Below are 14,070 nucleotides of genomic sequence, written 5' to 3'. Positions count from 1 at the left end.
TTTGTTTCTTTCACTTTGCATTAAATTAATGGTTTAATTTGATTTCACACTTTATACATGCCACCAATGATTATTATTATTATTTTAAATATTGAAAAATTAAAGAAAATAAAAATTTGTCAATCTTACTATAAAAAGTAGTGTTAATATTGATATTTTAAACACATAATTTCAAAATTTTTTGAAAAGATAATATTTTATAATGTCATACATCTAAAATTTAAAATTATTAAAATATATCTTTTAAAAAAATAACTAAATCCAAACAAGACAAATATAATTTCTCAACCCGATATTTACCGTTGACAAGTCAGCCATCGGTCACAGTCACTCCGTTTTGATTTCTTGATAGATATATATTTTAAAATTATATTATTATTTATATAACATATCTATATTATTATCTTATAAAAATATATATTTTTTATAATTAAAATTATTAGAATATTCATATTCCAGAAACATTTGAAATTCTTACTAAAGTATATACATTAGGAAAAATTTTAAGTATACTAAAAATATCGGTGTTCCAGTTATTTTAACAGTTGATTTCAATTAATATATTATATATATTTTTTATAATTTAAATCAACGATTAAAAGTTAAAACAACTGAAATACCATATTTCCAATACACTTGAAACTCTTCCAATACATTCAGCTGTATGTGCTATATATAGATAGCTAAGGCAAAGCCTTGTTCTCTCTCTGTGAACTGCTCAAAGCTCATCAAACTAAGATGGAAGATTCTTCACAAAGGTAAAGTTAATCTAGCTTCAAACTTCCAACACCATATATATATACAGTTAATAATATCTTACATTTCCAACTTTCTTCACTCTGAATGTTTATTATTATTATTATTATTATTATTATTATTATTATTATTATTATTATTATTAAGGTAAAATGTATTTTTTGTTCTTAAAGTTTGGTAAAAGTTTTAAAAATATTCCTAAGTTTTATTTTGTTTTAATTTTATCCTAAAAATTTTCGATTTGCATCAAATATACTCTTGACAGCTAAATTTTCAAAAAATTTAAGATCAATCTAACAATAATACATGAAAATTATGTTTGATTTACTTGTGTTGAGGGGTTATTATTATGAAATTGTTGTTGAATCGGTCTTAAATTTTTTGAAAAAATTAGCCGTGAGGAGTATAGTTGATGCAAATCGAAAACTTTTAGGACAAAATTAAAACAAAATAAAACTTAGAAGTATTTTTAAAATTTTTATCAAACTTCAGGAACAAAAAAAATATTTTACTCTTATTATTATTATTATTATTATTATTATTATTGGTGTAAAGTAATTTGAGTTAGTTGATAAGCAGGTATGCAGTTGTGACCGGAGCAAATAAAGGAATTGGATTAGAAATAGTAAGGCAATTGGCTTCAAATGGAGTGAAGGTTGTGTTGACTTCAAGAGATGAAAAGAGAGGCCTTCATGCATTGGAGACACTCAAAGATCTCTCTGATTTTGTGCTTTTTCACCAGCTTGATGTTGCTGATCCTGCAAGTGTTGCTTCTCTTGCAGATTTCATCAAATCCAAATTTGGCAAACTTGATATTCTGGTAATAACATGGCTACTTTGATTTTAAGTCTTTCTTTTTCTAACTAAAAAAAAAAAAACAGTTTTCTATAATGATATGATTAGAACGGTAGATAAAAAGAGCTAATCATTAAATCAGTCATTTATATATTTTATGACTACTACTCACTAAATATAAATTAATAGGAAGAAATATAAGAATAGAGCTAGCTAGATTAAAATTTGAAAAACGATTAAAAAATAATTTTATAATAAAAAATTAAAATAAAACTTTTAAAAGAGAGCTAAACCAAAATTTATAATTATTTATATAAAAAAGAATTAAAGTACACAGGTGGGAACATAGATAAGAAATGTGATGTGAAACGCATCTTCCTTGCAATAATTTAGGTAGATATGGCTTGATGGTCTTCCCTACTTTACTAATAATCAACTTGTCTGCGATCCACACGACTTTACTTTAATTTTAGTAATTAAAATTTATTAAAAATTGAAATATTTGGCTAAAAATTTTGTATTATTATTTTTTTATTTTATAAGATATAGATCTAATTGAATAGAGTTGTAACAATCTGATTGGTCACGGCAGCAGCTGTGGATCCCATTCTTGCTGCCAAATCTGAATGATTTTTGCTTTGGATTCGTTTTGTTAGGAGTGTTTCGTGAGACGAATAATTGAAAGTTGAAAAAAAAAATTTCTACATTAGGCAAGGTTCAATATCTGTAATAATTGATGGTGTTGATACCTTTCAATTTCTCATGTTAATGATGCTGGGATATTTCTTCAAGAAAAAAAGTTGCATTTTGTAGGTTAACAATGCAGGGGTTAGTGGAGTTGTGATTAAAGACACTGATTTACTCCCTTCATTAATAATGAAAGGCGAGGTAAGCACGCATATCAAATTATGAAGCGTCTCTCTCTCTCTCATTTTTTTAACGGTAATGTTAAAGAGATAAAAAAAAATATTTTATTTAATATTTATTAATTATTGTTAAAATTAATAAATATTAAATAAAATAATTTTAATTATTTTTAGTTTATTTTTTTTGTTTATTAAACATTTTTTTTCTAATAAACAAATTAAATATTACAGCTTCAAGTATAATGTTTGATTATGATTATTATTGAGTTATTATTAATATTATTCTTTATTTGTAGGAATTATCTGAGGATGAAATAGAAAAGACAAGGAGTCAAACATATGAATTAGCACAAGATTGTTTTCAAATAAATTATTATGGTGCTAAAAGAACTTCCGAATCTCTTCTTTCCCTGCTCCAGTTATCTGATTCACCAAAAATCGTGAATGTATCATCTTTTTTGGGAAAGTTAAAGGTACGTTTATTACCTATTAATTTAAGTTATTAAATATTTTTAAATTACTTTTTCTTTGTTTAAATTTTGTATAACTTGTGAGTAAATCAAAATCATTTAGAACAAAAAGGTACTATGAGAGAGTAGCGCACAAAAGCTTATGCATAATTTTTTTAAAAAAAACCATTAATTTTAGAATTTGATTTTGATGCATTATCAGAAAAAAATTGTTTTACACGTATATCCAATTACATAACGTCATATTAGTAAAAATAATTACTTTTTATATTGATCTCATGAATAGTCATATAAGAGAACGGTTGTGATTGTACGACAGTATAAAGTGTATTAAAATTAAACTCTTAATTTTATTATATATAATTCATAAAAAATACATTTTTGTTATTTAGATAAATTTAAATCTAAAATTTCTTAGTTAGAATATAAAGTACTTATTGTTTTAATTAATATCATATTCATTATTATTATTATTATTATTATTATTATTATTATTATTATTATTATTATTATTATTATTATTTAATAAATAAAAGAGTGGTTTTCTTCATATAGTTGTATATGTTATATCATGACCTGATATTATATTTTTCTTTTTTCTAAATTTAGTGTGTATTAAATGAATGGGCTAAAGGGGTGTTCAATGACGCTGATAACCTTACAGAAGAGAAAATAGATATGGTATTGAATGAGTTTCTAAAAGATTTCAAAGAAGGGAGATTAGAAAGCAAAGGATGGCCTAAGGCTGCTAGTGCTTACATTCTCTCGAAAGCTGCTTTGAATGCATATACAAGAATTCTTGCTAAGAAGTTCCCTACATTTTGCATCAATAGTGTGTGTCCTGGTTATGTTAAAACTGATATGACTGCAAATACTGGCTTCATAACTGTGGAAGAAGGTGCTGCTAGTCCTGTGAGGTTGGCACTACTTCCAAATGGTAGTCCTTCTGGCTTCTTTTATGATCGGAGTCAAATCTCTTTCTATTAATTCAAGCTATTATGGACTTTTAATTTTATGTCTTTGGATTAATAATATTGATACAAATAAGAAAGAATAGAGGGAATGTAATATTATATATGCATTGCTGTAATAACTTATGCTTGTGTGATATTGTTATGTAGGTATTTTAAGATTTCAACCAACACAAAAATTGCTTCATTCATGACATTAATTACATGATATGTTGTGTATTCTTAATAAAGTAATGGGACAATTAAGAATAACTATCAATCATATAGCGTTTTGTAAAAATTAGAAATAATTCTGATTTTTTATTATATTTTTAATTTGATAATAGTAAAAGATGAATCTGTCGTAAATTTAAATTTTATTTAAAAATTATTCATTAATTAATATTAAATTGCTATATATATAAGATAGAAAACATCAAATTGCAGACACTTATTTTCACGAATAAATGAATTGATTACTCGACTAACTTAATTAATTTAGTTAAGTTAATTGTGGCGTTTAATGGTAATGGTGATAGTAGCCATAGTTTAATTTTTGTCGTAAAAAATACATAATTTGAAAAAAAAAAAACTTATGATATTATATTATTCATTGTTGATATAATTAAGAGAGAAAAAAATATAAAAAACCAACTAGAATATCAACTAACCATAATGATGTGTATATTTATGTCTGATCCGATCCTATACAACACAAAGATTCCTTCTTTGTTATTACCGGAACCTTTAGACTGGTGTAGAGTTTAGGGTTGCATTCCTTAGATTCTGGTAGATGACTGGTGTCTTTAACATAAACGATAGTAAAAAAAAAAGTATAACCTTCAGTTTTTGCTTTTTTAAAATTTAGAACATGAATTAATTCCGTGAATAGTTTAGGCCAGCGTAATTTTCTATTTCATCGGAAGATTAGACGATGCATAAACAAACATAAATTTTAACTTTTAAAATATATTTATTTATAAAAGACAAAATTAAAGTTAAGAAAATATAAAAATAAAAAACTCACACTATGTTAGTCCCAAGATCATTCATTTACATAAATAACGCTATCAAATTTTTTATCTCTCAATCTCACTAATACTTATATAAAATAATAAAAATAAGAATTTTAGATAATCATATTTTCTCATTTCAAGAAATACACATATTACAAAACTATAATACCACCTATTTATAGATGTTTATAGGCGGTGATTTCATATTATATTTGTAACTAAAGTACTTTCTAACATAATAAACTATCTTAAGTGTTGGCGGCAGGAAGTTTATGGATATATCACTTGCATGCCTTCTTCAATTTGAACTCTAGTTCTTTTGACTTTTTCACACTTTTCAGCACATATATTTAGACTATTAATCATATTCAAAAAAAATTAATCATATTGCTCTTGACTCATATATTCTAGTTGTTTCTTGATTTTTGTATTTATGCAACTCTAGCTATTTGCTTATTTAGTCATCATTCATGGTAATTCCAATGGCAGTGATATAGTGCAAGTTGATTTAATTATCAAATATTGCTTCTCTTAAATTAAGTTTGTAGAATTAATCATTTCAAACATCTTCTTCAACTTGTAAAATAATTATGTTTTTAATGGCTTTGTAAATATACCTGCAATTTGTTCTTCAATTGGACAGTACTCGATTACAACTTTTTTTTTTATTTACCTAACTCTCTAATTTTATGAACCCGAATATCAATATGCTTCGATCTTCCATGAAATACTAAATTTTTGTAAAGTGCAATAGCTGACTTGTTATCGCAAAATATTATTGTTGGAGTACTTTGTTTCTCGTTCAATTCTTCAAGAATTCTTCTTAGCCAAACTACTTGTGTTGCACAACTTGTTGCTGCTATATATTCTGCTTCTGCTGTAGAAAGTGTTACTACTGGTTATTTCTTTGATGACCATAAAATTACACCGGAACCAAGATGAAATACAAACCCTGAAATACTTTTTCTTGTTTCTATATCTCCGACCCAATCACCATCCGCGTAACCAACAAGATTCACTTTAGTAGTATTTTCATAATAAATTCCATCATTTAAAGTACCTTTGATATATCGAAGAATTCTTTTTGCCGCTTGCAAATGGTTGGTACAAGGCTCCTCCATAAATCTGCTAAGTAAACCAACTCCAAACACAATATCTGGTCTGGTTGCAATTAAGTATCTCAGACTTCCAATCAAGTTTTTGTAGTGTGTGGAATTTACTGCTCTTCCTTTATCTTCTCTCAATAACTTGAACTTCTCTTCGACTGGAGTTAGAACTGGCTTTGAATGTTCCATCTGAAATTTCTTCAAAATATCATTTGCATATTTTCTTTGAGAAATGAAAATTCCATAATCTTTTTGAAGAACTTCGATGCCAAGAAAATAAGACATGAAGCCCATATCTGTCATTTCAAAGTGCTTTATCATAGCCTCCCTGAATTCTGTAATTATTTTCAAATTGTTGCCAGTAAAGATCAAATCATCAACATAAAGACACACGATCAAGATATCTCCATTTTCAACAAACTTGATATAAAGAGTATGTTCAAATGGACATCTTTTGAAACCATTTTGAGTGAAATAAGAATCAATCTTCTTATACCATGTTCTTGGTACTTGCTTTAACCTGTACAAGGCTTTCTTCAACTTGTAAATTTTATCTTCTTCTCCAGAAACTTCATATCCTGCAGGTTACTCAACATACACTTCTTCTTCTAAAGTGCCATTTAGAAATACTGATTTAACATCCATCTGATGTATCTTCCACTTATTTTGGGTCGAAAGTAAAATAATCAATACGAATAGTATCTAATCTAACAACAGGAGCAAATACTTCAAAGTAGTTGATACCTGGCTTTTATTTGTATCTCTTAGCAACTAATCTTGCTTTGAAATGATCAACTTCACCACTGGGTTTGTACTTAGTCTTGTAAACCCACTTTACTCCAATCGGCTTCTTATCTGTTGGTAAATCTGTTAACTCCCATGTGTCATTCTTCTCAATGGCATGAATCTCCTCATCTATTGCTTTCTTCCAATTATTGTCTTTAGAGGCTTCTTCAAAGTTCAACGGCTCACAATTTGAAAATAGAACAAAATTTATGATTTCTTCATCAGACGGATCGTTGTCATTGCCAGCTTCATAATCTGCTAATCTAGCAGGCAGTCTCCGCTCTCTTTGAGGTCTTCTAGATGATTCTGGTTATTTGGTTGCGTCCGGTTGTCTTTCTTTTTCATCATCACATGTATTTGAAATTACAATCGGTTGCTTTTCTATCTTTGTGTCCCAGTCCCACATGGCTTTCTCGTCAAACGTCACGTCTCTACTGATGATTACTTTCTTTGTTTCTTGATTGTACAACTTGTATGCTTTTGAGTTTATGCTATAGCCGATAAAGATACACTTCTCGCCTTTGTCATCTAACTTCTTCCTTAATTGATCTGGTATGTGGGCATAATTAATACACCCAAAGACTCTGAAATGATGAATGGGAGACCACTTTCCACTCCAAGCTTTCTCTAGAGTTTTATCACGAACATTTTTTGTTAGACACCTGTTTAAAATATGAACTTCTGTTGTGACTGCTTCTGTCCAAAACTCTTTAGGCATTTGTTTTGACTTGAGCATGCATCTGACCATATCCATGATGGTTCTATTCTTTCTTTCAGCAACTCTATTTTGTTGAGGAGTGTATCTAGTTACTAGTTGGTATTGAATTCCACGTTGCTTAAATTAATCTGAACACGCAAGATATTCTGTTCTTCTGTCTATTCTAAGAATTTAATTTTACAGCCACTTTATTTTTTGACAAATGCCTTGAATGCCTTAAAGACATCATATGCTTCTGATTTCTGCTTCAGAAAGTATACCCATATATATCTACTAAAATCATCAATAAAAGTGATAAAGTACCTGCTACCACCATTACTTGGAACTTCTATAGAACAGAGATCTGAATGCATAATTTCCAAGTAATTTTCTGGCTCTCCATGACTTTTCTGTAGGGAATGGATCTCTGTGCTTCTTTTTCAGTTGACAAATCTCACAAACACAATTGGGAATATGAACCCGTGGTAGACAAAAAACAAGTCCTTTTCTTTATAGGTAGTTTAGGCCAGAAAAATAAAAATGTCCAAACCGCATGTGCCACAACCAGTTATCATCAAGTATCAGAGAACTCATATAAGAGGGATTAACATGTTGAATTTTTAATGGAAACATTCTGTTTGAAGTCATCTTTGCTTTATCTATGAACCTTCCATTGTTGTCAAACACAGTACAATATCTATGATAAGTTATCATCTTATATCTCTTCTCAGATAATTGCCACATACTCAGTAAATTGTAATCAAGTTCAGGAGCATAGAAAATATCAGAAATATAACTCAGAGATCCATCCTTCAATCTAATTGGTATGTGCCCTTTTCCTTTAATAGGGATCTTTGTACTATTACCAAACTTCAATAATAGTTTAATTGAATCATCTAATGAAGAAAATAGCTCCTTTCTACCAGACATATGATTACTACAAGCATTATCCAAGTACTATATATTTTCACCTTCAGCACATGAATTACTTGTAAAAAATAAAGTCTGAGTACCCAGATTATCATCAGTATTTTAATGCTGATTTTCTGCAACGCGTGCTTGATTGTTATTCACTATTTTGAATCTATAATCTGCTACTTTGTGTCCATACTTTTCACAACAAAAACAGTTGAAATTGGTTCTTTATTGATAAAAATTGCCTCGACCTCTTCTTCTGTTGACAGGCTTGAAATTCGTTCCACTTCTTCCTTGATTAGGTGGTGCAAAATTATTGTAACTTTCTTGGTTGTAATTGCCATGACCTCTACCTCTGTTACTTTCTCTGCCTCTACTTTGAAAATCAAAACCATGACCTCGTCCTTCTTGTGTACGGCTTGATTCTGCAACATTGTTTAAATTCACTCGGCTTTTCAGGGCTTTCTCGGTTGATTTTTCTGACTTCTCTAATATTCTGCTGATGTGGCTTTCCATGGTTCCTTGCAACTCTGCAATCGTCATGGTATCCATATCGTTTGACTCTAGTATCGTAGTCACCACATGGTCATACTTCATCGGCATGGTGCGAAGAATTTTCTCCACCACTTTGCTATCGGGCATATCTTCTCCATAGACTCTCATCTTATTTACAAAATCTGTGACACGAGTAAAATATTACTCAACAGTTTCTGAGCTAGACATCTTGTATCTTTCATATTCTCTTCTCAAAGACTGTAGTTTTGCTTTCTGAACTTTATCTACACCTTTATATGACAACTTCAACGTGTTCCATGCTTCTTTTGCACTTTTGGCATTTGTTATTTTGCCAAACACAGTATAATCTACACCTTGATGAATTTGAGATAGCGCCAATTGATCTCTACTCTGTTGGGCAGCATCTGCTCCTTCTTGCAAACCTGGTTCAATGAAATTCCATAGGTTCTAGGCCTTCAAATAGGTAGACATCAAAGTCTCCCAATAACTATAATCGAGTTTTCCATCTAACTTGGGATCGAACCACACAATATTAAAAGTGTTTGCCATACCGACTCTATGAATCAACAACTATGTGAGAACTCTCCCACACCTTACAAACTCTCAAACACCAGACATTAGATTAACCAGTTCTGATACCAAATGAAAGTAAAATACCCACACTATGTTGGCCCCAAAATCACTCACTCACATAAATAATACTATCAAATTTTTCATCTCTCAAACTCACCAATACTCATATAAAATAATAAAAAGAAGAACTTCACATAATCATATTTTTTCATTTCAAGAAAAACACCCATTACAAAACTATGATACCACCTATTTATAGATGTTTATAGGCTGTGATTTTATATTACACTTGTAACTAAAGTACTTTCTAACATAATAAACTATCTTAAGTGTTGGCGACAGAAAGTTTGTGGATATATCACTTGCATGCCTTCTTCAATTTGAATTCTAATTCTTTTGACTTTTTCACACTTTTCAGCACATATATTTGGACTATTAATCATGTTGCTCTGGACTCATATATTCTAGTTGTTTCTTAATTCTTGTATCCATACAACTCTAACTATTTGCTTATTTAGTCATCATTCATGATAATTTCAATGGCGATAATATAGTGCAAGTTGATTTAATTATAATTATCAAACAAAATAGCTAATTTAACATTCACATGCCTTCTTAAAGAACAATTTCAACAATAGGTATTACTCAGGTAAGAAATATGTAACTAAGTATCTATAAAAAAGTTATGCTAGACACACATTCATTCATTTAGAGTTTAATTAAAAAATTAATTTTTTTTCGGTTAATCTTAGTAACTTTTTTAAATTAATTTTTTATTTTAAATTTTAAATTTTAAATTATTAATTTTAATTCTAAACTTTAACTCCTCTAAAAATAAAAATAAAAATATTATAATAAAAAATTAAGTATATAACTAATTAAAAATTAATTCTCTAAACTTATTCATTCATTTGAGTTATACACTTATTCATAACGCAATATCGACTCATCAATTATTTATCATCGATTAAATGTGGATTCAGTTAAATTCATTCCAATTCAATAATAAATTATAAACATTAAATGATGGTGTATCATAAAAAAGGAAAAGTAAAATTAAAAACGGTCCCGCTACGTTACCAACAACATTTCTACCAACTTCTACCAACTCTTATTTATAATTGTGTTTAATGGAAGTGTCTTCGTGGATGTGTCTAATAAAAATGTCTTTTTTATGGCTATATTTAATAAAAGTGTCTTTATCGATATATTTTTTGGATGTGTCTCTTTATATATATATTTAAAATATAATAATTAATTATTGTTGGTAATAAGTTGGCAGATAATATGTTGGTACCCTATACTTTTCCAATTAAAAATAAGCAAACTTTATGCAATTAATAATTAATAATTTTATATTTTTAAAAAATAAAATTTAAATAATTGTTAATTAATAAAAATTTAAAAAATTAGGATTCTAATTACCGTGTCCCCCATTTTTTTTACGGTACCGTGTTTTTGTTCAATTGCCCACGCGACCCCCTATCCTCAGACCATCGGACACTGACATCTACCCCATCTGCATCTCTGTCCATATATGTATATAACACCCTACCTCACAAAGATTTACGCTTAAGTCGTAAAATAGAAATGGTAAGGTATTGCGACCACTAAAATAATATATATATATATATATATATATATATATATATATATATATATATATATATATATATATAAAATAATCGAAAGAATGTAATATACGAGGAGCTATGAAGGAATAATTAAATCAAAATCGTAAAATTAAAAGCACAACGCTCGAGAATAAGGTTTATTTGCGTATGAAGAAAGCTTAGGTATATATATATATATATACAAGGAGAGCAGAGAGTCAATGAGACAAATATTCAAGCTCCGAACTCAAAATACATAACAGAAATCTTAGTTCTCCATAAACCTCTATGAAGTACAAAAGTAAAACAAGTCTATAGGAGAGTTCTATACATATCCCAAAAGATCCACTTCGCTGCAGAGGCTCCAGACGCCTAATGAGGTGCCTCACGTGAGCTCACGTGTCAGTTAAATCTGCAGAACTCGACACATCCGGTAGCTAACCTGGATATGGTCTCTAGGTTGCGCATCCCCAAGAGGAACTTTAATGAAGGAGAGTACCTTTCCATCTTCTCCTGGAGGTATCACGAAGGAGAGTGCCTTTCCACATCGAAGGAGTGTGCCTTTTCACCTTGCAACTAGAGAAGAATATGGGAAAAATAAAACGAAGGAGAGTGCCTTTCCACCTTCTCCACATTCACATCACGACAAGAGAGGGAATCCTCCATCCTCAACTTGCCACCCAATAAAGGTTTCAGTTAACTCGCAGGCCGGATCACACCCAGACCTTGCCATCTCGGCCATTCCAGCCAAACTCAATCAACGCCAATCTCATCATTCATCTCTCACTTTAATCACATCACAATTACATACCTTATCATTCTTAATCCTGTCATTAATCATATATCATCATCAATCCTGCACTTCCTCAACCACAATTTATTACTTCAAACATTTCTTTACTTTCAAGTTAATACCCCTTCATAGTTCAACCCAATAATCTTTTCAAGTTAGATTGATCCTAAACACATCAAAATATCAAAATCTCAAAACTCTAAACACTAAATTTTCTAATTTATGAAAGGAAGAGATGATAGGGAAATCGAGGTTTTCTCACCAGTTTTTGAGTGAATTTTGTAGAGCTCTTCATGGTGATCGCGTGGCCACAAACAGTGCAGCGATCGGAGCTCTGTAGCTCGAGTTATGGTCACCGGAAGAGAGGAGCGTATAGTGTTTTGTGCCTCCCTTCCTCTCTTCAAATTTCTAGCGTGAAATGCTAATGGAGGGAAAGAGAATGTGGTGAATAATTAAGTTTGGGTGGAGTGGGTTGGCCTTTGGGGCGAATTCTTTAAAATTAGTATCAAAATTCTTATTTTAAGTAGCTCTATCTCATTAAACTATAAAATTTGATTTTTCAATTTCTTTAAATAAAAATTAATTTATTGGTTAATTATTTACTAATTTTGTGGGTTTTACATCCTATCCCCCTAATAAAAATTTTCGCCCTCGAAAATTTTATCCGCCTCAACGAGTACGTGAGCATAGTCGGTAGTCCTCCTTTTAATTCAATATATAGTAGTCCTAAGGTCTTTCTATTTTACGCGCTTTTAGTGCCGCACTCTAATTCGTTTATTTTTAGGAACCATGATCATTCGTCTGATGCCAACCAAAAGCCTCACTAAACTGTGCTTACTTCAACGGAAATACCCTACTCGAAATGATTCGATTTGGTTTTAAATCTAATACTAAGCTTGACATGTCAGTTTTAGGATTTCTTCCCTATCTTAGGCTATGAATAATTGTGGTATTCTAGAATGATACATTGCTCTTTAAATTCGATTATTGTAATTATCTTAACCTTATGGTTGTGATCAATCTGCATCATGAGTCTTCCCACGTGGACTAGGACAGTTCCTAATCAGATGCCCTGGTGATCCGCACTGGTAACACAGACCTTGTCCATTTTTATGCTGACTATCCAAACGGTAGTTCCCAGTCCTCTTGAATTCTTGACTCCTTGGTGCCAATTTCTGATGGTGGTCTCTTCGGTAGAACTCCCGATTACCATTCTCTACCACAATAACCTTTCTCACACATTCTTCAGCGATTTGGCTCTTTCACAAGTTCAGAAAAAAAAACCTAATCTCCATCGGTCCAACGGAGATCAGAATATCACTCCAAAGTCCTCCCTCGTACTTAATACATTTTCACTCGGCAAAGTCCTCCGAAGCACCTTGACAGATTTGGAAAAATCGGCACAGTTCTTCAAATTTGTTCGTATACTCAGTAACCGACATTTTCCCCTGTTTTAACTACAGCAGCTCAAGCTCCTTCGCATTCCTAACTGAATTAGGGAAGTATTTTTGATAGAATTCAGTCTGAAACACCTCCCACGATATCGCAGTGCCATCTAGTTGTAGAATACGCTGTGTTCCCTGCCATTAGTATTGAGCTTCACTTTGTAACTGGTAGGTCGTAAACTCCACCCACTGTTCCTCGGGAACCTGCTGAGCTTCAAGAGCCCGCTCCATTGCTTGGAGCCAGTTGTTAGCCTCTGTAGGGTTCGTAGTCCCCCCGAAGGTCAGAGGATGCACCTTTAGGAAAGCAGCAAATGTCATCGACCCATCATCCCCGTTATTACCATTTCCATGGTTCGCCTGATTTCCTAGCGCTTCGGCTGTTGTCTGCATAGCCGCAACCATATTTTTCAGGGCAGCCATAAAGTCTGATCTATAGGATTATTCCCTGCCGGTTCAGGGCTTGCATTGCTTAATCTACCTCTGCCTCACCCGCGATCGTGTTCACGAGGCACCATCTGGTTCCTATACACACCAAACAAGTGATATCAAGTTGATCAGTCTCAATATCGCATGTCTAGTGCTTCAAAGGCCCAAATGCTTGCTCATGAAGGTTTATGCCACATATATCAGTTAGATATCCTAATAGCACATAGACACACACAGTGAATACACAGAAACATAGTCAGTCAGTCCCTCAGACTCTACAAGAACGAACTGCTCTGATACCATAATGTAACATCCTACCACATAGAGATTTACGCTTAAGTCGTAAA

At 31.0% G+C, this 14,070-nt stretch overlaps 1 protein-coding gene across 1 annotated transcript; it reads left to right on the top strand.

The window, feature by feature from the left end:
* Positions 1-617: 617 nt before the first annotated feature.
* On the top strand, positions 618-4,037 carry LOC107624828 ((+)-neomenthol dehydrogenase). Its single transcript, XM_016327295.3, has 5 exons — positions 618-758; positions 1,336-1,576; positions 2,365-2,439; positions 2,714-2,890; positions 3,497-4,037. The coding sequence occupies exons 1-5, from the start codon at positions 739-741 to the stop codon at positions 3,872-3,874; spliced, it is 891 nt and encodes a 296-aa protein (XP_016182781.1). The 5' UTR covers positions 618-738; the 3' UTR covers positions 3,875-4,037.
* Positions 4,038-14,070: the final 10,033 nt, after the last annotated feature.

The sequence above is a fragment of the Arachis ipaensis genome, chromosome B2 (genome assembly GCF_059453495.1).
Source record: "Arachis ipaensis isolate K30076 ecotype BB chromosome B2, ASM5945349v1, whole genome shotgun sequence".
In the NCBI taxonomy this organism is placed as follows: Eukaryota; Viridiplantae; Streptophyta; class Magnoliopsida; order Fabales; family Fabaceae; genus Arachis; species Arachis ipaensis.
The sequence above is the reverse complement of the archived record's forward strand: the minus strand, read 5'-3'. Positions and strand labels throughout refer to the sequence as shown.